At 35.7% G+C, this 24558-nt stretch overlaps 2 protein-coding genes across 5 annotated transcripts in view; one reads left to right on the top strand and one right to left on the bottom strand.

Moving 5' to 3' along the window:
* The window catches only part of LOC102695460 (carboxypeptidase E-like), a 36408-nt gene extending 23420 nt beyond the window's left edge, over nucleotides 1-12988 (top strand). The window contains exons 2-9 of the mRNA XM_006630787.3: nucleotides 4951-5147; nucleotides 5620-5787; nucleotides 6629-6746; nucleotides 7173-7352; nucleotides 7691-7830; nucleotides 8350-8449; nucleotides 9113-9231; nucleotides 10199-12988. Coding sequence (XP_006630850.1) covers nucleotides 4951-5147; nucleotides 5620-5787; nucleotides 6629-6746; nucleotides 7173-7352; nucleotides 7691-7830; nucleotides 8350-8449; nucleotides 9113-9231; nucleotides 10199-10297 — 1121 coding nt within the window. The 3' untranslated portion in view covers nucleotides 10298-12988. The remainder of the gene's footprint in view (nucleotides 1-4950; nucleotides 5148-5619; nucleotides 5788-6628; nucleotides 6747-7172; nucleotides 7353-7690; nucleotides 7831-8349; nucleotides 8450-9112; nucleotides 9232-10198) is intronic.
* Nucleotides 12343-24005, bottom strand: LOC107077386 (opalin-like). 4 transcript variants are annotated; one of them, XM_069189111.1, is made up of 8 exons: nucleotides 23888-24005; nucleotides 21778-21807; nucleotides 19738-19779; nucleotides 18567-18614; nucleotides 17268-17381; nucleotides 15888-15935; nucleotides 14722-14781; nucleotides 12343-13751 (listed from the first exon to the last, which is right to left on the bottom strand). In XM_069189111.1, the coding sequence occupies exons 1-8, from the start codon at nucleotides 23942-23944 to the stop codon at nucleotides 13590-13592; spliced, it is 561 nt and encodes a 186-aa protein (XP_069045212.1). In that variant the 5' UTR covers nucleotides 23945-24005; the 3' UTR covers nucleotides 12343-13589. The 4 variants fall into 4 exon arrangements, with proteins under 4 accessions (XP_069045212.1, XP_069045211.1, XP_015202911.2 ...); XM_069189110.1 differs by lacking the exon at nucleotides 23888-24005 and adding an exon at nucleotides 22083-22653; XM_015347425.2 differs by lacking the exon at nucleotides 23888-24005 and adding an exon at nucleotides 22083-22649 and having other exon boundaries at nucleotides 15915-15935.
* Between the last annotated feature and the right edge of the window lie 553 nt (nucleotides 24006-24558).

A 24558-nucleotide genomic window follows, 5' to 3' on the forward strand; every position in this document is an offset into this window, starting at 1 on the left:
GAGATACTAAGTCGGAATTCTGACTTACTAAGTCGCAATTCTGACTTACTAAGTCGGAATTCTGAGATACTAAGTCGGAATTCTGACTTACTAAGTCGGAATTCTGACTTACTAAGTCGCAATTCTGAGATACTAAGTCGTAATTCTGAGATACCATAGCGCGTTTTTTTTTTACTCCCTGGCGGAAACGGGCTTCCATAGAAATCTGTATGTGCTACTGTATTTTTCGATGTATACGTGCATTATAAGAGGGATAACTTTCATTTGATGCTCAGTGTATTTGACAACTCCCCCTCCCCTTATCTCCCACACTGTCATCATGACAGCCAACAGATCATACAGAAAAACTGTAACTCCTGAAGAACGTTTTCCTCCCTCCCGCCCTACCTTTGAATGTTGTAAAAATTATACAGCTACAGTATAAAGCTTAAAAGACTTTCCATTTAAATGTTCATCATTGAAGTACAAGCTGCTTGGTTCTATTTGTGAAGAATGTCTTAGAAATCTGTAGGAATATAATTATTTAAAAAAATGTTTATCTGTTTCAAGTAGAACACAAGAAAGTTTACAAGCAAGAGTAAACCTCTCAGCTGATCTAGCTGCTTCGGTTCCTAATAGAGAATTAAATCTTTTGTTGAAAGACACCAGGGTACTGGCTTCAACAACTTGGCTGGATCTCTTTATCAGACTCTCACAGGCCTTTGAGCAGACTCTTCCTGTTCTATAGTTTAAATGCACTTAGTTTCTGCTAAGTAGAAGTAGGACATTAAAAGTAGGACATTCCTTTAATAATTCCAGCTGTGTTTCTGGTCACTCTTTTCTGGACTGATTCCAGAGCAGCAATTTTCTCTAATGTGGTGACCAACGTACAGTATAGTACAGGGATGGCATGGAGGTGCAGTGCTCAGCATTGTTGCCTCCCAGCACAGGGGCCCTGAGGTGAATTGGTGGGGTGCTATCTGTGTGGAATTTGCATGTTCTCTCCCTGTTCATGCGGGTTTTCTCCAGGTGCTCCTTCCAAAGACATGCTGGTTGGTCAATTGGCTTATGTAAAAACTGGCCCTGGTGTGAGTGTGTGCCCTGTGATGTACTGGTGCCCCTTCCAGGGTGTATCCTGCCTTGCACCCAGGCTACCCAGGCTCTGGGCCACCGTGACCTAGAATTTTGTAAGCAGTTATTAAAAGTGGTGATGATGATGTGATCTTACAAGTGCACAGTGCCATTTTCCTTCATGTTTTATCCCATGCTTAAGGCAAATCTGTCCTCAGCAATTATCTGAAAAGATCACTGTTCCCGGTATTGTGCATTTAAAGTATTTGAATTTCTATTGAGTATATTGTCTGTCCCATTATCATGCACATCACCAATGAATAATTAAGTTTCTTCATCCCTAAGAATTATAGGTATCATCTCTCTTTAAAAAAAGCAGAACATAGACTCTTAACTGCTCAGTGTTTATCAATATTCAACTTACCTTTGACAAAAGTTCTAAAATGGACTGTTACTGTTTAGTTAGCAGCTCATTTTTCAGTAAATGAGCTTTATTATCCAGTTTATTATCCAGTTTGCAGATCAATGCATAGTACTTGGCAAGATTATAGTACTAGAAAGCTTGTTACAATTATTAATTAAATACTAAATAAATAATAAACTGCTAATGGCTGCTAACTGCTGTTTTGTTTCCATTCCTGTCAAGCTCAAGTGCCTCTAGTGATACAGTTCATCAATCCATCCAAATAAATAGATTAGACAGAGTTTTTGGTATTTATGACACTGTTTGTCATGATTTTAATCTTAACTAACTCAAAGAAAAGAATTTGTTCAAATCATGTGTTGTGCCTGCTTAACAACGTTGATCTCATGTACAATAGGGCTCCATTCTTGTTTCTATTTTTTAGACATTATATGTTACCATTGGGGAAAGTTGTTGCACTATACATATAGCAAGTTTTCATTTATATTTTAATGAAAGATTATGTTCATACAAAGCTTCAAATTGATCAAGTAGTCAATGTACCTTATCAACATTATCACACAGCAAGTGTTTTCTATATGCTAGTTGGGTCTTTTTCAGCAAATGTCATAGTTTGATCATTGATGGTTCAGGGACTCAGTTCATGAATTTTGGTGTCATTTGAACCTTGTATTTGAAGCTTATCTTCACAAAAGTTGTGAGAGAGTAATTTAATCTCCATTATTTTGACAAAGAAAAGGTAATGCATGTTACTATCTTCTCCAGTCTTGATTATCATTATCAGTACTTGTTTATTGAATGTGAGTCTGGTGTCTTGCTGTTTCTTTGAGCTCTGCTTCCTTCTTATCCTGTTATCAATGAAATGTTTGACTTTAAAAAAAAGTGAAGTACAGGCTTGTAAATGTATTTGTTGTAAATGTAAATTGTGAGTACTTGATGGTGTATTCAAACAGGTTATCTTGATATATTTATCTTCATTCTTAAATTTAAATCAAATCTAATTTAAATTTATCAAAAATATAAATCTGTTTAATTGGCTTTGCAGGCTATACGGTGCTTTCTGTTTTCTTCTTTGTATCATCTGCAAACTTGACTAGTTTATTAAATTATACAACATTCTAAATCATTGATATAATATAGGAAGGGAAGTGTTTCTAGTTCAGATCCTTGAATACCATAATGTTGAAAATTCAACCTTATTCATAGAAATATGACTGTAACTTGTAGAATTTTTCAAAAGCATCAAGCTACATACAACAAGCAGATGTTAATTGCATGCTAAACAAAATTCAGTTATGAAACCTCTCTCAGGTGTGTATAAAGAGATGGCTTTGCAGCAAGAATCTGTTTTTTGTTTTTTTAGTTTTCTGTAAAAAATGACCCTGTATTAATTCCTTTGTAGCTTACACACTGATTCAGCTCCTCACAAAGCTCTTCATATCTACCAATACTGTGTTATGTTAAACTGATGGATTTCTAGAAAACATAATAAATAAATATTTAATATTTAAATCTTGTCTAAACTTAAATTGTCACAGAATACTGTATTATATTATTGGTATACAGGATCTACTCATACTTCATAGTTAATTAATTTTTACATCTGTACATCTGTAACAATCTATAGGGGAATATATGTTTTGTTTTTCATTTGATATTGCTTCCCATCCAGCTGTTTGGTAAATGAAGTTGGAATTTGGTCAATTAGCTGAAGTGGTAAAGTTTTAGTGGAATTGTATTATTCAGATTTCTGAATATGAACAAGTAGGAAGAAGTGTGGGTGGATGGAGCTACAGGTAACTATATTGGTGGGTGGATTACTGTTATCATATCATATTTTTTACCTGTTTGTGTGACAAAATCTTTGCATTTACAGTATGTGTTTCATCCAGTACCCTTTACAAGAAGTCATTGTCAGGAGAAGGTCTGATTCTTTTGTTTGCCTGAGCTGTAAAAGCAATCATCCATGTAACCTATGGAAAGAGCAGAGTGGTTTTCTGCTCCTGCTGCGATCCAAAGTCTATTTTTAGCCTGTGGAAGGACTGTGGAGTGTGTTGACAGTGGGAGTCCTCCTTTGTGCCCATGAGATCAGTGCTGTTACCATAGTAATAAAGATTCATGACGTCCCTCCAGTCAAAATCTGTTTTTCTAGCTTCTTCTTCAGGGGAGGAGAATGCATCTTTGGAAAAGGAAATAGGATCAATTGTTCCAATTAAGACAAAACAGGAATGATGTGAAAGGCAAATAAAAATAAAACATGGTAAACAGGTGAAACAAATTTGATGCCAGTATTTGTTCTGTACTCATCCCACTTTGCTGAAGCTTTAAAAGTAGATTTTTAACCTACTTTGTATTACTCACATTTATCATTTTTTGTCTTCCTTGTGTGCTGCAGATCATAATCACATTCTGAATGTCTCTTTGCCCTTACAAGGTATTTAAATGTAGCCTCTAAAAGGTTGTGTTAAAGCAGAATGAGAGAATATCACTGCTGACCTCATGGATTCAATGCACACATGTGCACCTGTGGCTCTAGGTACTGCTGCTGCACAACTCTCAACCTTGAAACCTGATTTAAGCAGCTTTCCTGCTTAATTAACATAATTAACATGCGTGTGGAATTTTACTGATGTGGTTGGAAGTGACATCCAAAAACTGTAACTCGTGAGCCAAAAAAAGATAACTTGTAGTAGAAAAACATGTTATATTGATTGCTCTTTTCATATGTGGTTTTTTTATCTTGTTTTTTTTTCATATGCCAGATTTTTGGGTGATTATTATTCTTGTCATGAATAACATGAGTTTTCTCCTTTGTACGTGTTTATGTTTGCTTTCTGTTTAAATGGAAGATGCACTGCTCAAATAAAGAGCTGATTTCTGGGATATGCATCTTAAATAACACATGGGCCATTTTCTGGGTCATTAGGTTTAAGTAGAAGAGTCCTAATAAATGCATTGAATGCAAACGCAGTATTATCTACACTGTTGCTCACATTTATTAAGTCCATGGCTAAGATGTTGAGAGAGGGGAAATAAATGCTATTAATACCTGGGATATTTGTGTTTAGAATTCGCTTGTTTTAGAGCCGAACACTAAAGTGTTTCTTTAATAATTCTGTAGGAAAATAAGACTTCTTCACTATACTAAAAACATGAGTACAGAAAGAGTTATTGTTCACAAATGCCTGAAAATCAATGCCCATTTGAATGCTGCTGTATGTATGATTTCAACTATACCATTCCACATACACACTTGATTTAAAGTAAGCACAGAAATACCTAAGTCTGGAGACAATGCACCTCTTTACTCTTGAACCATCTGTGGTGATAGCACACAAAGGTAAGCTAATGCCATATTAGGTGGCTGATATGGTATTATTTTCTATCCTATGTCTAATCTTGATTATTTTATTTCATTTGCTAGCTTTCCCCAACCAGGCATGACCACTCAAATTCTTTACTCTCATTTTTTTTAGGAGAGCCAGAGATGAAACTTGTGGGCAACATGCACGGCAATGAAGCTGTTGGTCGGGAGCTGCTTGTGTATTTAGCACAATACCTGTGCGATGAGTACCAGCGAGGGAACAACACCATCCTCAACTTAATTCAGAGCACACGCATTCACATTCTCCCTTCCATGAACCCTGATGGCTTTGAGCTGGCAGCCTCTCAGGTCAGTCTTGTGATCTTCTGACTAAGGTAGTTCATTCCATATCTTCCAAACAAGCATTTTGACTAGTTAGCAAAATCTGTGGTACAAGTGATACAGACTACATTTTTTACATTTTAAACCAAACCTAAATCTAATGGCAAAGCGATAATGTAATTCTCATTTTTTTATGTTATAATGCTTGAAGGCTTCTGCACTTCAAATACTTGTTTTCCCTGTGCACCAAGGTCTTTTAACTCTGCTAGCCTACAAAAGCTTTTTGGATTTTTCCCCTTTTGTTAATCTCTAGTGCATCCAAGGGAAAACCACCATAATCAAGTCAAATGAATGTTAAAGCTCGGAAATTGACAGCTATGGAAACTTTGACAGATTTTATGTTACAGACATTTCAATTTAAAGAAAGCCTTGCAACACAGCTATACACTTTAAGACTGCAGCTTAAGTAAACAAGTAATTCATGCCTTCATGTATATAGAGAGGCAGTGTGAAGGACTGGCTTCTAGGAAGAGCCAATGGCCAGGGCATCGACCTCAACCGTAATTTCCCTGACCTGGACAAGATAGCCTATCTGAACGAGCGCTCAGGAGGCCCCAATCACCATCTTCTCCAGGACATCAAGAACCGTGTGAAAGAGAACAGCAAGGTACTTCCTATTTTGCTGTTTCATGTCACTGGCATATTACATCAAATTAGTAATACAAATTGAATTAATTTTCCTCCATGAAAAAAAAACAATTGCAGTTTTCTGCTTTATTTTTTTCCATCTTAAATTCACACTTATCTGAATGGAATTGTGACTAACCATGTGACTTAACTGTATCAGTAAACAAGCGATCCACTAGGCCGGGTTCAGTAAACTTTTCAGACTGGTTTGCATTCTTTGCTCAGGTTGAGCAGTTCTGCCTTTACTTAAGATGGTAATTTCTAATGCTTACTTGTATTTCTCTTCCTGGCACAAACACAGACATCAACAGGAAATAAATTTGCAAATGTTATTGATAGGAGACTTTTAAACTTAAGAACCTCAATTACAAAATGAAAAGCTCATCAATGTTTATGTTGATGTTTTTGCTTTTCATGCATTTTCTCTTCAGTATAATTACATCTATCTCTGCTCTCTCTTCTTCAACACTTGAGCTGAGTGGGAAGTATCAAAGTCTCCACCCACTCCTGCAGTATGCTTTACATGAGTCAAGCACTGGCTTGTAAGTGTTTTAACAACTGGCAGCTTTCACTACAGCTTTGTATTCCCCTTATGGTGTGTGGTGTGTTAGTACAAAACCAAAATATTCCATCGAGATTACCCAGAAGCATATGCAAACAGTAAAGCCAATTTATGCCAGACTACTGTGAAGATGACTGTGAGAGACATTCCAGTATTTTAGCACACAGGGAGTGAAAGCAAGCATACAAATACTGTATCCTGCAGGTGTTAAACTCTAAATACTTTGTTAATATTAATCTGTCTACATCTCAATTTGCAGCTGGCCCCAGAGACTAAGGCTGTCATCAAGTGGATAATGCAAATTCCATTTGTTATGTCAGCTAATCTCCATGGTGGAGACATTGTTGCTAACTATCCCTATGATGAGACAAGAACAGGTAACAGTAAATGTTGCTAAAATATATGCAATACAAGGATTTTGTAAGACAGAAGAGCTGTTTTGCCCAAATGTAGAGGTATCGATAAAAGTTTAAACGCACAATGTGTATAGTATATTTCTTAATGAGCAATATTCTAAAGGCTTGATTTTTTTGTCGATGGATTATACCATGCTTAAGGTAAGAGTTTCCCTACTGGTGGGCTGCAGTGCAATGCCTTCATGCCTTAACAAGTGTGCCTCAGAATTTAAAAAATGTCACATTTAAGAAAATGTAAAAAATATGTGAATTAACTAATCGATTGTGGAGTGAGTTCAATTTTCAAGGACCATGCCCTTCAAGGCAGACTGAGATTCAACATCAAAATAAGTTGTTTTTATTCGTTCTGTGGTTGTGATACACCTTGTTTTCTGTCAAAACACGCAGGCGTGGATAAGCAGTACACCCCGTGTCCTGACGATGCCATGTTCAAAAGCCTGGCTCATGCCTATGCTACACACAACCCCGTCATGTCAAACCCCCACAGACTCCCTTGTGACATGGAGGGAGATGATGGGTTTATAAACGGAACGACCAACGGGGCAGCCTGGTATAGTGTCCCTGGAGGTATGGTGGCTGAAAGCCAGCAGACTAGCTGAAATGAAAGGAAGTGACTTCCTCTAGCTTTCCTGTAGCATATTACTTGTGGCAATTTACTCTTTTCAAAGTAACTCCCTTTGCTTATCTTTACAGGGCTGAGTTGTATTACTGTTAAAATCTACAATCATTTTGGGGATTTTCTGTATTTCAGAAATTTCCTGAGGTTGCGGTTACATGGGACAAAGATTCATTTTAATATTACTGCGTAACTAATGTGCGTAACTCACAAAATCTTGATATGGACATCAACAAATCAGCCTTAAAGTCAAAATGTGCAGCTTCTCCACAATTTTGTTCTCTCACAGGTATGCAGGATTTTAACTACCTCAGCACTAACTGCTTTGAGATAACGGTTGAGCTGAGCTGTGAAAAGTTCCCCCCTGCGTCACATTTAAGGAAGTACTGGCTTGATAACAAGGCCTCACTCATTAACTACATTCAGCAGGTAATGAATAAATTCTCATTTGTCATACATATTGTTTGACACAGGAATTCAGATAACTGTTCTAATACCATGCTGGTTCACATCCAGAAGTGATTACAGTTACAACACATTGCTGCATTGATTCCTCTAGATATTCAGAGATATCCTTTGAGATATAGGTCCATTTAACCAAACAGTAGGTGGTATATCTATGCACTACACCCTGGTAATGGTACGGTAGCCTTTTGCAACCTGAAAGGCTTAATTTGCTACAGTTTATGTAGCACAATGTGGGTCATTCATCCTTATCTGGTCAAGCGTGACTCCAATGCTGCATACATTTTGTGATATTTACTTAGGGCTGTGAAGTATCAATACTTAAAGCCTTCACAACTTCAAAAACTCATCATGTCCACTTCTAGCAGAATGAATCTTACTGAAAAAAAAATGAAAAGGAAAATTATTTTTCATTTTCATTGGAAATCTGTCAGAAGTGATAATATTTCCATCTGAGAGTTTACTTTGAGTTTAATGTTTCAGGTTCACCGAGGGATCAAAGGATTTGTTACTGACAGCGAGGGAAATCCAATAGCAAATGCAACAATTTCAGTCAAAGGCATCGACCACGACATCACCACAGGTTTGCCACTTTCTTTTCAACCACAAAATAATTGGAAACGGTTCTTTTTCTTCGCACTTTTCTCTCCGAAATGCAGTTGGCATAATTTTTTTCTCCAAGAAGAAAAGTTGTCCTAAATTTCACAAAGCTAGCTTACAGTAAATCAACTATCCAATCTTTGACTCTTCAGTACTAAGAAAAGGGAATCGTACAGAAATGCAAAAATAATAAATTACAAAAATGTAGAGATGTACACTTCCCTAAATAGGTTTGGAGTCCTTACCTTCATAGTCCTGCTGTTCTAATGCAGTTTTCTTATGGGACTGCAACTTATTTTTATAATGTACCAAATCTGGTCCCAATATTTCTAATCTGTTCCCATCAGGGCATAGTGTGAATGATCACCTCAGAGTAATAATAATTATAATAATTGCTTACACTTATATAGCGCTTTTCTGGACACTCCACTCAAAGCGCTTTACAGGTAATGGGGACTCCCCTCCACCCCACCAATGTGCAGCATCCACCTGTGTATCCTATGATATGTCTAGATGCATTCTTTATACAGACTGATTTCAATTCCCTGTCTGGAACAAAAGTAAATGGTAGACTTTATGGCCTTGGTACAATATCTGAGTGTCTAAGAACTGAGATGAACTCGTACTCTTTTCAACTCTTCACCAGCTGAGGATGGAGACTACTGGAGGCTTCTGGTACCAGGGGAGTATCAAGTCACAGCTTCTTCTCCATCTTATGAAAGTGTCACCAGGAAAGTGATCGTCCCACATAATCCTGCACAGAAGGTAATAGGGATTCAAGGGATGCTTTTTACGTTTGTTTTAAATGTTTATAAAACAACACAAAATCATAGTTCTCTTCTTTCTATTCTGGGATTGAATAACATTATTTTATTTTGCAAATATTTTTGCCCAAAACACTTCACAGTAGCATCTCTTACCAGTTTCCTCGTTGTCCAGCAGCAAAGTTTGAAGAGACACTATTTTTAATACATTTCTCCTGACACATACTGTACCTTTATACAACTTTATCCCTCACTTGCTCTGAAAGCTCCTTGGGCTTCATAGTTGATTCTTTGCAGAGAAAATTGTAATTTTTCTATAACCATGTGAATCACTACTATTTCACACAGAGGCCATTCGATAACTCTGTCACTCCAAATTTTGGCCACCTTGACTAATGTAGGTTTGTCATACTTTCACTCACAAGTGTCCAGTTTCAGCAGTAGTGTTTCATTAAAAATATTAACTGTGTTATACATCATTTTTAATTAACAAATTGGATGGGGATGAATACTTTTGCAAGGTGTTGTACATGGTTTTAATAATTAAATAAAATATATTGAGTTAATAGATATTTTTCCCCACATCTGACTAAAAAACAAGTAAAAAAGCTAAAAGATTGTGTTCAACTATGATATATCAGAAAAAGAAAATTATTTACAAATTAACATGTCCCTGTCTTACTCACAGTTGCATTAAAACATTTTAACATAATTTTAAGAAAACATTTGCTGCCAAGCACATTTCCCGATCATTCATTCATTCAATTTATAAATTAGGTTATATTGAAAACCATAAATAGAAAAGAATTTACACCATTTCAAAACAAACACAACACAGCTGAAATATTGATTCATTTCTTTTCTTTTCAGTGTGGAATAAGGCTTTACCTATTTCTTTGCTCGCTTCTCTTAATGTCAGCTTGTTTCTGTTAGCTGTAATTTGTAAGTATGTTTGTGATTTTTAATAGGTGGACTTCAGATTGAAGGCACTGCAGCAGAAGAACAATGAAGAACAGCAGGAACTGGAGAGATGGTGGAAAATGATGTCAGAAACATTGAACTTCTGAACAGTCATGGTTATTTCAGCCATTTTAATCTGTTGCTTTCTTCTTTTCAGACAAGTAAGAGGGTACTGGTGAATCTTTGTTCTTGTAAATCATTGGCTTTTTCTCATGAAACATTTCAGTCTGATTCTCTCTTCTTTGGTATGCACAGACTCCATGAAACAAACCCAAGCAAAAATGTTAAAGTTTGGTTTCCCCAAATTATCCATTCTTATAATACACAGTGTTTCTCTTTTATAGTTTTCAGGAAGTAAAACTGAAAAACAAAATCTGAAAACAGATTCAGCTGTTCATGTTAGCTGTAAGATGTTAAAAGTATACTGATGAAAAAAAGAAACGCAACATTTTCTGGAATGAGAATACTATAGTTATAGGTGGTGTACTTTCACAAAAAGTTGTCGATTTGTTTTAAGCCCTCTGACCAGCAATAAAGATTGTGCAGTGAGGCATTGCAAGTTGCCGATCACATGAAAGCTCATTAGGTGCACTTTTACCCAACGAGGTCCAGGTGGAACAATGCCCGATCAGGTCACCTTTAAAAAGGCCTTTAATTCAAAGCTCTAGGTCACTGCAAAAAAAGGCCACACTTAGTTTTCTGTACATTCCATAATTCCTTGAATGTCACCAGAAGCAAGGGAGAGGACCATTGGCATGCTGCAGGCAGGCATGTCATGTGCCAGCATTGCCAGACACTGTGGAGTAGGCTGCTCCACTGTGTCCCGACTGCAGAGAAGGTTTCAGCAGATCGGCAGGACAGATAGCCATCCAAGATCTGGTCGCCCTCAAGTGACCACAGCAGAGCAGGACCGACATATCAGACTGGTCCATCTGAGAGATTTTTTCAGGTCTGCCACCCATACTCCTGCTGAAATTGCCGGCAGATACAATGCCCGCATCAGTGACAGGACAGTGAGGCTCCATGCTGCTGGCCTTAGAGCAAGGCGACCTGTCAGAAGCCCTCTGCTCACACCTCCTAGACGTCACACCCGACTGGCCTGGGCCAGACAGAGGCTGTGATGGACTCATCAGTGGCATCAGGTCCTCTTCACGGATGAGTCACTCTTCAGCCTGTTCCACACAGATGGGAGGACCAGAGGGAGGAGGAGGAGGTGTTGAGTTTCTTTTTTCCATGAGTATACTGTATATACATATATTTTATAAATACAAGGAGAACACTGGTATCTATTGTACTAAGAAATGTTTTTCAGCATCTTAAGTCCTCTTGGATCAAACATTGCTTTGTACTTCCAAGCAAAAAAAATAATATAAAGTCAGTTTTTTGAGAGACTTTTCGATTGTTTCCTTTAAGCTCTTTAATTGTATCTCATATGATACAAACATATACTGGTGCTGGTAACATCTGAGTCAAAATGGCAAAGCTATGTTTGCCACTATGAGCTACAAACCATGATAAAAACAGGATTCCAACAAATCCATATGCCTAAAATAATCAAAGCTCAGATGATAAGAATGGATCATTCTGTTACAAAAAGATACAATAGGTAATTTCAGTGGGAAGGAGGTTACATCCATCAGTGAAAGATTTGTCATGTTTAAATTGGAAACGCCCTTGCCTTTAACCTTTTTTAATGGCTGAAAATTATGATTAGACTTTTGTGTTTACATAACCACATTATATACTGTATGTACAGTAGGAGGGATTTAGAAAATAATAATGGTAACTTTAAAATTATTTTAAACATAAGAATAATTATAAATCCATAATGCTTTATTTCTTGTATATAGTATAAGGCAATCATTGGTACTAGCAATTATCATACCAGGGATAGTAAATGTACAAAGGTTTACCATGTAATTGCCTTTTGACGGTAATAATACCTGTTATACACTTCATTAGTATCAGAAGGTAAGGCATATTTAGACATTTATACCTAACAAACTAGCAATAAGCTGTTTTTCAGTAACCAAGAACTAAAATATGCCTTATAATGTACACCTAATAATCTATTAACTAGTATGTTACAAATCGTGTACATTTAATGTATGGCAGTACTGAATGATAATGTGAGTAAATAAGCAACGCAGTATGATAATTATACCAATGATCTTTTAATAACGTTTACAAGCTCCATTAAACTCACTAGAGTTCACAAAGCAGGTAATTTAATTGCAAGTGTTGAAATTTATTCCAACCTCCTTCCTAAATTTCTGTACAAGTTTACCCTGGTCTAGGTTTACTTTATCAAAGCCCCATGTGGCACATATCTAGCAACCAGACAGATACTGGCTGGTGACACTATAGCCAAGCTTAATTTTTCATCTGCAACGATCAGCTCACTAACCTCAGTGATCCCGTAGACTGACTAGAGTAAATCACATGTCCAGTGAGACAAGATATCTCTCTGATATTATCAAGTGAGACAGACAATCTTTGTAATGTGCTTTAGGGCTCTACAGGTTATAAACATTTGATTGGCTGCTCTGGATAAAACCATTTTTTGTGAATATTTATATACCAACTCAAAGTTTATTTATTTCATGTATATTTTCCAGACTTTAAAAGAATCTATATTACTCCAAGTGTTATAGTGGAAGTCAGGTTGCACAAAATAAGAGAGAATGTTTACATAACTATGTAGAAAATTATTTTTTTAAATAGAAGCTGATATCGTTGTAGTAGTTTCTACCTGTGCCAAATGTCTGTGGAGCAAATAAATGAAGCTATTCATTTCATCTTGAAGAATGGTGTATTTTTCCTCACCTACAGGATTCTGAAATATTTGCTGAATCTCACTGTAACACTTTACAAACTGCATAATTTCTTTCCTAAATGCCTCTGAAAACTGATCTAGAAACCATTATAGAAGGTGCTTTAATCATCCATTTTGTCATCCATAGACAGCAGCACTGTATTCTTATATCGACTCAAATACAATAACCTAATTTTAACACAAACCTGTCAGGACTGAATTTAAAAACGTGGATGTTACTGTCACTGAAATATTAAGGATATTCATGAAAAATGAATGAATAAATAAATGTTCCCCTTGTCTAAATCTTTAAACTGTATGCAATCTGACACTGCATGTTTTTCCAAAGAAAATCATTTTTAGTTTTGCTTTTAATTATTTTAACTTCATGCACAACAGATTTTGTCCACCAATCCTATGCTCTACTGTGAAAGACTGTAGGTAACATTTAGAAGATCACATAATCCAAAAATGAGTATAGGAATTTCCTGGGATTGCGGGAATTACAGTCATTTGTCCCTTAGAATTTCTCTGTAGGAAGATGTTACTTTTAAATTTGGGCAGCCCTCTCCTTTTTTTCAAGGTCATCTATAATTTTTAATTGCTGCGTGATTGGAGTAAGTGCCAGGTAAATGCATGGAATAGGAGCCTTCTGATTGGCCAGGGGGCCGCGGCAGGGGGCGCTGGGCGGGTGGTATGGTTGAACTGGAACGGTTCGTACTTGTACATGTCATATTGTAGTATACCTGAGAAAATGAGAAAGAACAGCACCAAGGTTATTCACTGTGTACATTCATTAGACTCCAGACACAAAAACTGAACTGTTTTTAATTTTTAAATTGCTGTTTAAAAATTGATCATTTTTTAAATACAATCTAAATGTATATATTAATTGGACATAGCATAATATGTATTATATGTATATGAAAAAGCCTAAGTATTTTCCTTAAAGTCATCATAGTCAGAGTAGGAGGCTTTATAGCAAGGTGTTTTTTAGAACTTCCAACAAAGTACTCAAAATCCCCAACCACCACTGGTGCCTTGGCCACCCTTTATATATCAAACACGATCTGATTACAATCTGAATTATGTGTATGTTCATCAAAAACCTTTCACAGATTATCTAATCAATTATAAAATTATCACCTTGTGTGTTTATTTACAATACATACTATGGCTGCCGTTGCATCATCCAGGTGGATGCTGCACATTGGTGGTGGTGGAGGGGAGTCCCCATTACCTGTAAAGCGCTTTGAGTGGAGTGTCCAGAAAAAGCGCTATATAAGTATAAGCAATTATTATTGTTATTATTATAAGGGCCCTTTGGCGGCCTCTAGTGGCAGGTCGCCTGCACTTGCAGTCTTTCCTTTGACCAGCCGCCACACCCTCCTTTTACGATCTTTTTCAGAGCTTTTTAACGTCAAAGTCTGAAAAAACAGTCTACAATTTTACATCAATAAATAAAATGCTTTAGGTGTATTCAAAGAATCAGTAGTATTTGTTTGAATTATTCTTCTAGGTAATATGATAAATTTCCAAAGATTGGCACTTCTCCAGAGCCTGAATTTTGCAGTTTTATGACCTACAGTACCTACAATGATTTGATCGAACTGATCCTCCTTACCAAGCTACAGCATATAAATCATTTGAAGTCTTCCTTTATATCTATATATGTATCTTTATAACTATATATATTGACCATTAGCCTTGTTTTACCTCGTCCTGGTTTTTACCAAACTGTAAGGTTTCGTAACGGTTGTCCTCTCTGGTAGACTCCTAATAGAAATAATTCAGAGGAGTAATGGTGAATATTAAAATAACGAATACATTTGTTTTATTTAACAAATAATTTCCAATGAAATAACAGGTTTATTGTTTTTAGCAACATACTGTACAGTATTTACATTTATATATCAATATATACAACCTTTTTGTCACACTAAAACTTTCTTATTTATTAATAATGCTTCTACATGTCTCATTGATTAAACAGCTTTATGCATGAGTGAAAAATAACAATGGACAAAATATTTCTCACATTACTTTTGGAAATAGAAAATTGGGCTGTGTTTTTTTAACACTTGAATTATATCGCTTGTATTATTCTCTATCTTATAAGGACTTGTTTGAAAAAAGCAATAAATTCAGAAAATCTGGTTATCTCATTTAAAGCCCTTTTCAAGAGCTTGCCAGTAAGACTAAACACTTAGAAAAGCCTGGTATCAACCACAGGTAACACAGCACCATACTATTTACGTTAACACGGAAACACCTTGAGTTCCTTTTGAAAATGTGAACAAAAGACACTTTATAGATAATAATTCTAATCATACTTACAATGCTAACACATTTCCTCTTTAGAAAGGAAATAAGATAAATCATGTATGTTTTAGGGCCAGTACAGTGGTCTAGTGGTTAGCATTGCCGCCTCGCACTGCTGGGACCATGTGTTCAATTTCAGACCTGGGGTGCTATCTGTGTGGAGTTTGTATGTTCTCCCCAAATTTGTGTTGGTTTCCTCTGAGCGATGCCTCCCACTCTTCATAAATATACTGGTAGGTTAATTGGCTTTTCGTAAAAACTGTCCCACATGGGAGTGTGTTTGTGTCTGTGTGCCCTGTGATGGATTGGCATTCCGTCCAGAATGTACCCTGCTTTGCATCCGTTGCTTGCTGGGATAGACTCCAGCTCTGCCATGACCCGGAATTAGAAGAAGTGGTTAGAAACTGGATGGATGGGTGTAAGTATGCATGTGTAGGAATGGTGAAAGGCAGTACTGTAGATTATTTTGTAGTATTTAGTACAGGAAAGCCAGACTCGTGAGACAGATGAAATCAACAGACTGTGGCTGAGTATATAAGCAGAAAGACACAGAAAGATACATGATCTTCAAATGACTTCTGGCTTACCACACATGTCTGCTGAGGTACCTACATGAAATGGAAAACAAACACAGATCAAAACAAAATGTTTAAGCACATCATTATAAAAAGTAATTATTCTGAAGTAACCAAAATCACTGTAGTTGAAGGTTAGACAAAACAAACGTCATATCAAGCCATTTGTTATTTTGGAATGATAAGGTCCTTCATAAATAAAAATAAAAAATTTAAATTGAATTCACTAGTGGCATAAGCAAATGGTCTGTGTATGCATGCTTACACTTAAACAAACAGTAAAGGTATAAACTCATTACTTGATTAAAATATGATTCCAAATGCAATTTTGTAATAGATATCTTATGGAATCTTAGTGTAGTTTAAGCATTATTTTTCATAGAAGCAATATTTAACAAAGTTAAATATCAGTACAGCTGTATGTAATTTATACATTTGAACAGAAATTCTTCATTTCAAGCTTTATTATGCCCTAGGTGAATTATGTTTTGTGGAAACATATACAGGAGTTCAGTACTCTACATCTATTTTGGTTCTACTTTGGGGATTATTAGTGTGATTGATCTTTCAAAATATTTAAGGTTCACTATTTGCGTAAAATATATTCCCTAATATATATTAATGTTAAAAAAATGGATAAAATATATATCTCATGAAACAAAACACAAGTCACAAGTAACATAAGTAATACTTTTATGTTAACTTCATTCAATTTATATACTTTCAGTTGACTAAAATAGACTGTTCCTCAAAGAAAAGCTTGCACTTTGATCTGCTTGTTACCGGAATGTATATACCATAGTGATAAAGCACTGAGTTCCAGGACCAGCAGAGTAATATATGACCACTGGAAATTAAATTAGACCACTTATTCTTTGTGAAATCTTGCCTCAGCTCCAGACCTACACCTTCATTGTACTTCCTGTTACTTTATCACTGACTGGAAAAAAGATTTTGTTATAAGATAACATCTAACCTTCTTAACACTCTCCTTCTCGTGATTAAAAGAGTGCTTTGTGCTGACTTTATTCTTTTTCTACAGTATGTATTCTGTTTTGTGTTCTTTTGCTTTTATCACAACATATTCTAAAACAATAAAAAGGAAACTACACAAACTGATATTGAGAAAGATATAGACAGACTTTTTAAAAGGTATAATATTTTGACTAGATTTATTTATGATTTTTTTTATGTTTCTAACTATGATATGTGGATATATTTAGCAAAACTTTATTTTGCTTTGTCCCATGATTAAATAAATTCCAGCAAGCCTTACAAGTTTTTGATAGCTTTTGGTTTTGGTTTTGCATGCACAATTGTGTAATTTACCAGACTTAGAAAAAAATGTGTGAAGCGTACATTTACCTTTGCATTTCTTTTTTTCTTTAAGACCAGTAATGCAATCAAAGCCACCAGGAGGCAGAGAGCCACAAAGCTTGGGAATCCAGCAGCCAGACCAATTGCCAAATTACAGTTTTCCTTGAAAAGAAGCATGTTAGTCTTTTTTCTATGCTGCAAAGCCACACATTTATTTATATTACTTATATAATAAAAATGTGGCTCCCAGTTCTGTTATTTCATATATTTAAGTTAGGAGTTGAGCAGCATGCTTGGAAGTCCATCGATCTATTGGGTGTCTTGGAATATTTTTGGTTGCTTGTCTCTGAACTGATTCTAGAGTAGCAATATCCGTTGATCCATTTTCTAACATTCCAATATTCCAATTCAGGGTTGTTGGGGGAGCTGGAGTATATCACAACAAGCAGAGGGCGAAAAGCTGGGCAGACCCCAGGACAAGACGCTGGTCTATCATAAGTCTCACGAGGACACATATACAGAAACACACCGACACACGCAACCACACACCAGGGCCAATTTTTTCCAGATGCAAATTGATCAACAAATCTGTTTTTGGACAGTGGGAGAAAACCAGAGCACCCCTTCAATGCAGGAGACCATACAGACTCCATGCAGACCACACCCCAGATCTGGAATTGAACACAGGGCCTCAGCCACGCAAGGCAGCAATGCTAACCATTGCATCACTCACCAGCACTATCGTTTTTTTAGCATGTACTGACCAACATTGTATGAAATATTACAAAAGAGATAACATACAAGTACATTGTACACATTTTTGCCTTCAATTCTTCACTTTTAATGACGAATCCTACAGTATGTTTCTGTTTACTTTTTATTTGCTTAATTTTATTAATTTATTGCTTCCCCACTTTGTATGATTTATGGCACATCATGTTGCAGTGAAGGCAACTACGAAATAGAGAAGTGATCAGCAGATTTCTACATCATAAAAGTGATAAATTTCCTCATATTGAACATTGTTTGGTTCCCGGGTGCTACTGCATCAACATGAGCTTGTTCAATTTCAGGAAGTACCACATACTTTTATACCACTTTGGCCCCTACTGGCATTCATACAAGATATAGATGTTTGTTTTACATTAAAAACCAAAATCCTTAATAACACTTAGGATCAATGCCAGTGAAGGAACGAACAACAGAATAACACGTACTATAAATACTTGCAATGGCCTACAGTATATGGTCATTAAAAATGGGAAAATTCAGTTTTCAGTGATTTTCAGAAATAATAAAACACGCTGCTCCTGCCTTACGGCATGTTGTATGCTGTAAGAGTCTCACCTTTTCTGGTGGAAGTAGGACTATGGCTGGTGTAGGTGAAGTTGAAGGCTAAGGATACAATTAAACATTGTTATTCAAAGGCTCAGGGCTGCTTTTAGAATGATTAATTAAAAAAGAAAGTCATGTCTGTCATTTCAGTTTCAGTGATTTCTCTACCACTGTGAGAAAATGTAAATCCCCAGTGATGACCATTTCATCCTTTACACATCTAATCTTGACTTCATTGTATAGGACTCATAAAAATACTATCTGAACGTGGTTGTTGGTTTTCATCGACTGTGCTACAGTTTTGAGGGTACATCCATGTATATTATATTATAAATGACATAGTCTTATTACATTATATAAGATCCCATAAAATTAACTTTGTATTGCTAAACTGTGTATTTAAAACATTAGTAGGGCTAATCCAGTAGTGAATAAAACACTTATCTAGATTCCAATAGTCTTTGTTTTATGAAGGATGCAAAATGAGTTTCCCAATAGATGGCACCAGAGTCATATTTGTACGTATTTGCATTTCTAAAGCTGACATCTCTAGAAATTGTTCATAATTGTTCAGTTTAAGACTGTCTTATTGTTTTCATTTAAAAAAACATACAAATGTATTTTGTAGTACTGAATACATTGTGTATTATATTAGAATATCTTTTATCTATTTTTCTGTTAGGTTTTGCAATTAATAATAGTAAACAGGTTTCTCCTGCCAAATTTGGAAACATCATAGAGAAGTAGCACTTCACATGACCATGGGCTGATTTTACTGTTACTCTGTCAGCATATACAGGTTTAAAGCTTACAAGTGTCCAGTATGTTAACCTCCCTCACCTTCATTACCTTAACCTCCATTTAGTGTAGGCCTTTTATTGCAAAGGCTGCTGCCTGGCTGACATGGCAGGAGACCTTAGTGAATTGGTAGCACCTGTCGCTAGTGGTAACAGATGTACAGTAATTGGGTTCAAACAGGAAGAGCTGAAATTTTGAAAACAAAATGATCTGGGCTAAAGTGTTTAAATCAGAATGTGGGCTACAAAAAGAAAAAAAAACATTCTGGACTTCAGCAACTCCATTGTTTTGAAATCTCACTGTGTGCTTTTGAATATTAGTTGAGATTTTCTTTTTTGATTCAAGGAACAGACATCTCTTTAAGAGGAACAGTACTGAATCTCACCAGTTCTGATGTTACATTAGGTGAAGAGGTGGTGTTCCCTGTCTAAAAAAGGACAAAAAGAAAATCCTGCAGTCAGACATAATCTGAATAAACAAATGTACATATTTAATATCATTTTATAACAGCACCAGAATGACAACTTATTGCCCTCATTTCATGTAATCAAATGATTTAATTTTCAGTCTAGACAGGAAAGACATTAACTCATCAAAATAGAAATTGCCTTCTGAAGGAAAACACATATCTAAATCCCTCAGATTGGAAAGATCCTACAGCATTACCTTGCATGGCTCAAGAACAAGTCCCACTTCCAAATCTTTGTAGCTTCTGTGTTTTATAGAATTGATTATTTTCTTGAAACTGCAATACTGTTTAATAGCTCTGATATTTGGGTTTATCTAGAAATATTTTTATTTTAACAAACTTGAAGTTCAAAATGGGAGTGGGTATATTCCTTTGTTTCAACAAGTTTGTAATCAAACTTAGTAAAAACATACAAATAGTTGTAAATAATGTAAAAGGGGGGTGTTCATAGAAGCTAATTAATTACCCTAGATTGAGGATAAGTACATTCCGAAAGTTAAATAATAAAATGTCCCTGCTAGTCATGGAATATAGAGTAAAGGCACATAGCTTCTTTTATGTCCATGATTTTGGTGGCAATAGCATAACGGACAAATATTTCTTTGCCTAAACTAACACACAAGGCACAAAATCAGTATTTACGAAGCACTATTAATGTAATATATGTTCCAAAGCTCAAAACACATCAAACCCTTACACACTGGGACGTCCATGCTTACACTCAGAGATATAAACGTGTTCATTTTTTAAAAATAGACCACTGTTCATTAAGGAAATAATACTCCAAAAATAAAAAATGCACTATAGATTGATACTAAAATAATTATCTGGCCCTCTACAAAAATGCATTTAAATACTAGCAAGAGAGACAATCTTTGCCTTGTATATTCTTGTAAATATAAAGAAAGGGAAATAAGTGTGAAAAATACAGTTTCTGCACCTCCATTTAATGAAACCCTTCAGCACCCAATACCTGAATGTATTTGATTCATCAAGGAAGGATCCAAGTGGGGGGAACTCCTGTCCTTGCTATCCCATCTGTCTCCTGCCCTGACACCTAAGTCAACATTTTGAGTATACCATTTGTCACATGACCTGGCTGGACAGTTTCGGAAAGTCCCTGCCTCAAAAGTTGTCAAACATCTGGTGGTCCCTTTTTGATCAATTAGCTTATTGTATCAGAAAAAACCTGAGCTGTGCAAAAACCAATATTTTCATTCCCCTTTATGTCGGAATTCTGATTAAACTGATGCCCAGACAGCTGAGAAACAATAAAGTAATCAATACAGACATTCAAGATGTACTCAACACATGCTGTAGCAACATACACTGAGAAATATTAACAATTCAACCATTGAGCGGAAAGCAATAGATTCTCTTGTGCTTTTAATTCCTCTCAGTATAGAGCAATATAGTACCCTGTAAAACACTGCATTGTGCTCAATTGTAAGCTTTTTCCAGCAAGGGGTATATAGCTTAAGTATAGTTCCCAGTTGCTTGCTTTTAAAATACTGATATGCCAGGGAATGGTTTGGTGACACCTCAAATTGCTCAATCCAATGCAAAATTTAGTTATATGAATTATAATCCGGTCAATTGTGTTTTTACTAAAATAACAGAGGCAGCAGTTTTCAGTTGTTTATTCTTTAAACTCTCCTATTTCAGAACTGGATCATGTGCAATAGGAAACGTTGCTTTTCTGAAATCTGAGCTATTGCACTGATTGACCATGTAAACAGCCTTATTGCAGCCAATAAGGAAACTACTCTGGGATTTACTGGAATAACCACACACGCACACCTTTATTTACAGTGGTATATATTAAATATCTACACTATCATATTTCATTCTTTTTGTGAGAAATCAGCGAATTGGAAACAGGAAAGACTTAGCAATAACAAAGCATATTAAACATTGAATATACATTTAAAAAGACAACAAATATGCAGTACTTACCAATAAAAACACAACAGTATCTTGTGTGGTCTGTGAAAAGGAAAAATATTTTTTAAGAGATGCTGTTTGCCATCTAGACCTAAAAAATCTGACATTTTAATTCTGTAACCGAATAACATTATTATTCAGTGATTCAATCTTCCATAGTCCTATTCCATTTTTACATAGAACTGCAATTTACTAATTATTTGAGTGTGAAAATATTAATGATTGGCTAACAATAAAGTTCTCATCACATCATCAGCTTTCTATCATTAACTCTGCATTTTTTATGTATGAGCATTTTACAGAAAAATATTTATTACCTGTTCCGTTTTTGAGTAGAGCTTATCTTCTTTTAGTAACATCACCACCATCTGGGTGTATGTACTTGAGACTAAAAACATTTTGCTATATTTAATGTAGTTGACCCAGCCAAATTCATGTGTTTCATATTTCTTGATGAAAAACAGATTTTAAAGGTAAGCTGCTTTCAGCTTTACGTAATATAGAAACACACATTTGCTCTCTTTTAAACCTTCAGTTGTTAGTTAGACCCCCCAAAAAACTACTGAAGTCTTATCCTCAAGAATGTGGGCGGGTCACATGGAGGTGAATGTGTTGGCCCCTTAAACTGCTTATACTAGAACTAGACTTGGAATTAAAGGCTTTTAATCCATACTTTTTGTTATTAATTAACTGCCGAAAGTTGGATTATGTTTTATCATATCTGTGGATTGCATGTCTGTTAATACAGAAATAACTTATTTCCTGTAAATTGATGAGTATACAACAACAGTTCAATAAGACCGACCATCTTAATGTTTTACTGAGAACCCACTCCTGCAGTTATACTATAGATCATGTACTGGATGTTTGCAAATTATACCTTAAATATAATTTAAGGCTTTTTTTCTAGCTAAGCAAGCCATTTGTTTCATTACTGGGGTAAAACCTTTCCTTGTAAACATGGATAAAACACGACTTCATAATAACTTTATAATACCCAGATTATGACAATTTTGAACGTTGACCTGTAAGTTCTGCAGTTTTTTATCTTATCGTGGGGATTTTATAGGCACTGTATGAAAAACGTTCTCCTCTTTTTCATTATTCATCCTTTATTGTATTACAGAATTTGTCATATGCTTGTTGAAAAAAGCCTTTCTAGAGCCTTAATTTATCAGACTTGTTTTTTTTCAATCTCAATTAAGGTGGCCTAGAAAACAGTAGGTTACTGTATATTACCCAGCACATGCAAATATAAATCAGAAATAGAACACAGCAAATAGATAAGCAAGCAAACAAATGCAACCTGATGTGGCAGAATTTTTCAAATTTGGAACATATTATTTTGCTTTTTAAAACCACATAATTGCCTACTTTTAACCAGTCATTATCGATTGTTCTGTACCAGTATGCATGGTACCAGTTGCAGGGGGTTCTACTGCAAGTCCCAGTCCCACAGCAGAGGTACGAGTGACTGGAATGGAGATGTAGGAGATGAAACTAACAGCTCATCGGTCCCTGTCACAGTATATGCTACCGGAAATGTTACTGTGTGGTATATCTATGACACCCAAACCCAGAGGTGGCTGACCAGTTGAGTGCTACCAGTTAAGAAACAAACTGCAAGTGACCTATTCCACACTATAGAAATTATTCTGGATGAGAATTTCTTATTGATTCAGACACTTTGATGAGACCCAGATTTATTTTTTGTGTAATTAATATGGCTCATTCCTGATCCATGATAATGCAATTAAAATATCTAGTAATTAAAATTATATTTCATAATCAAGGAAATGGCACTGAACAATTTACAGCAATTTACAAATTTAATTCCAAATACTTCAAGAATTATTGCCACAGCTCCTTCAGTACACATACAAAAAAGTCTAGAATTTATGTTTCACAGGCACTTGAACAGTCATGTTCTTTTAAATTTCATGCTCTTGAATTGACATTTTCTCACTTAAAAAAAAACATTACTCCACACAGAGTAGCTATACAAACACATAAGCACCTATTCAATCTGTAGTCATGTTTTACATTCTTTTTCAGTTCTGTTTGTGTGAACACTTACTGTTTAATCAAATACCAAAAAACATATCAATTTAATGGACCTTACCATTTTAAAGTTGTAGAAGCTTAACAGGATAAACAAGAGATTTGATCTGCCACACATCTGGTGTCACCGGTACTGCCTGCTACGAAAGTTTAAAAGAAGAGGAAGCAAAACTGCTGTCTAGTGATCAAAGTCTGAAACCTCGTCTACATAGCAGTTATCATGGACTGAAAAGAGAATAATCTCTTTAAAGAAATGGGGAGTTAACATTGTGTCCACTAACTCTGGGAGAGGCAGAGGTGCTCTGGGTTAGTCTTCATGAACCAGGTGTGTTGTAGGCTTTTACAGCAAAAAACAAAAAAAACAAATTAGTAAAAATTAAATTACTGGATATTGTTTTTTGTATTTCAAGTAGGGAGCTGCATCAGCATGCGTAGGCTGCGAAGGAACAATAGGTTTATTCCATGCTGAAAAGAGAAGAAAGGAAACAACGTTTCGGCCGTGGAGCCTTCTCCGGGTGTGAGGGTTGTGTTTTATATTGTGCATTAAGATAGTAATTAACTGTATTGGAGTAATAAGGAGTTGATTTACTGATTAACTGAGACACTATTATTTAATCATTACTTTTGTGTTGGGTTTTAAGCAAGGTGAATGTTGTCTGCTTACTGAGATTAACAAACAAAACATCAGATTGCTAGGACTCGACACAGAAGATTTCGGTTTCTTTTAACTTT

This window comes from Lepisosteus oculatus, chromosome 4 (assembly GCF_040954835.1).
Source record: "Lepisosteus oculatus isolate fLepOcu1 chromosome 4, fLepOcu1.hap2, whole genome shotgun sequence".
In the NCBI taxonomy this organism is placed as follows: Eukaryota; Metazoa; Chordata; class Actinopteri; order Semionotiformes; family Lepisosteidae; genus Lepisosteus; species Lepisosteus oculatus.

What these genes read in the sequence shown, in the direction of transcription:
- LOC107077386 (XM_069189110.1), bottom strand. Translation starts at nt 22,163, where the DNA reads ATGTTTTTAGTCTCAAGTACATACACCCAGATGGTGGTGATGTTACTA. An exon ending in CTAATGTAACATCAGAACTG is followed by an intron (nt 18,615 to 19,737) that starts GTGAGATTCAGT and finishes TTGTATCCTTAG; the next exon opens with CCTTCAACTTCACCTACACC. An exon ending in TTGGTAAAAACCAGGACGAG is followed by an intron (nt 13,752 to 14,721) that starts GTAAAACAAGGC and finishes TCATTTTCTCAG; the next exon opens with GTATACTACAATATGACATG.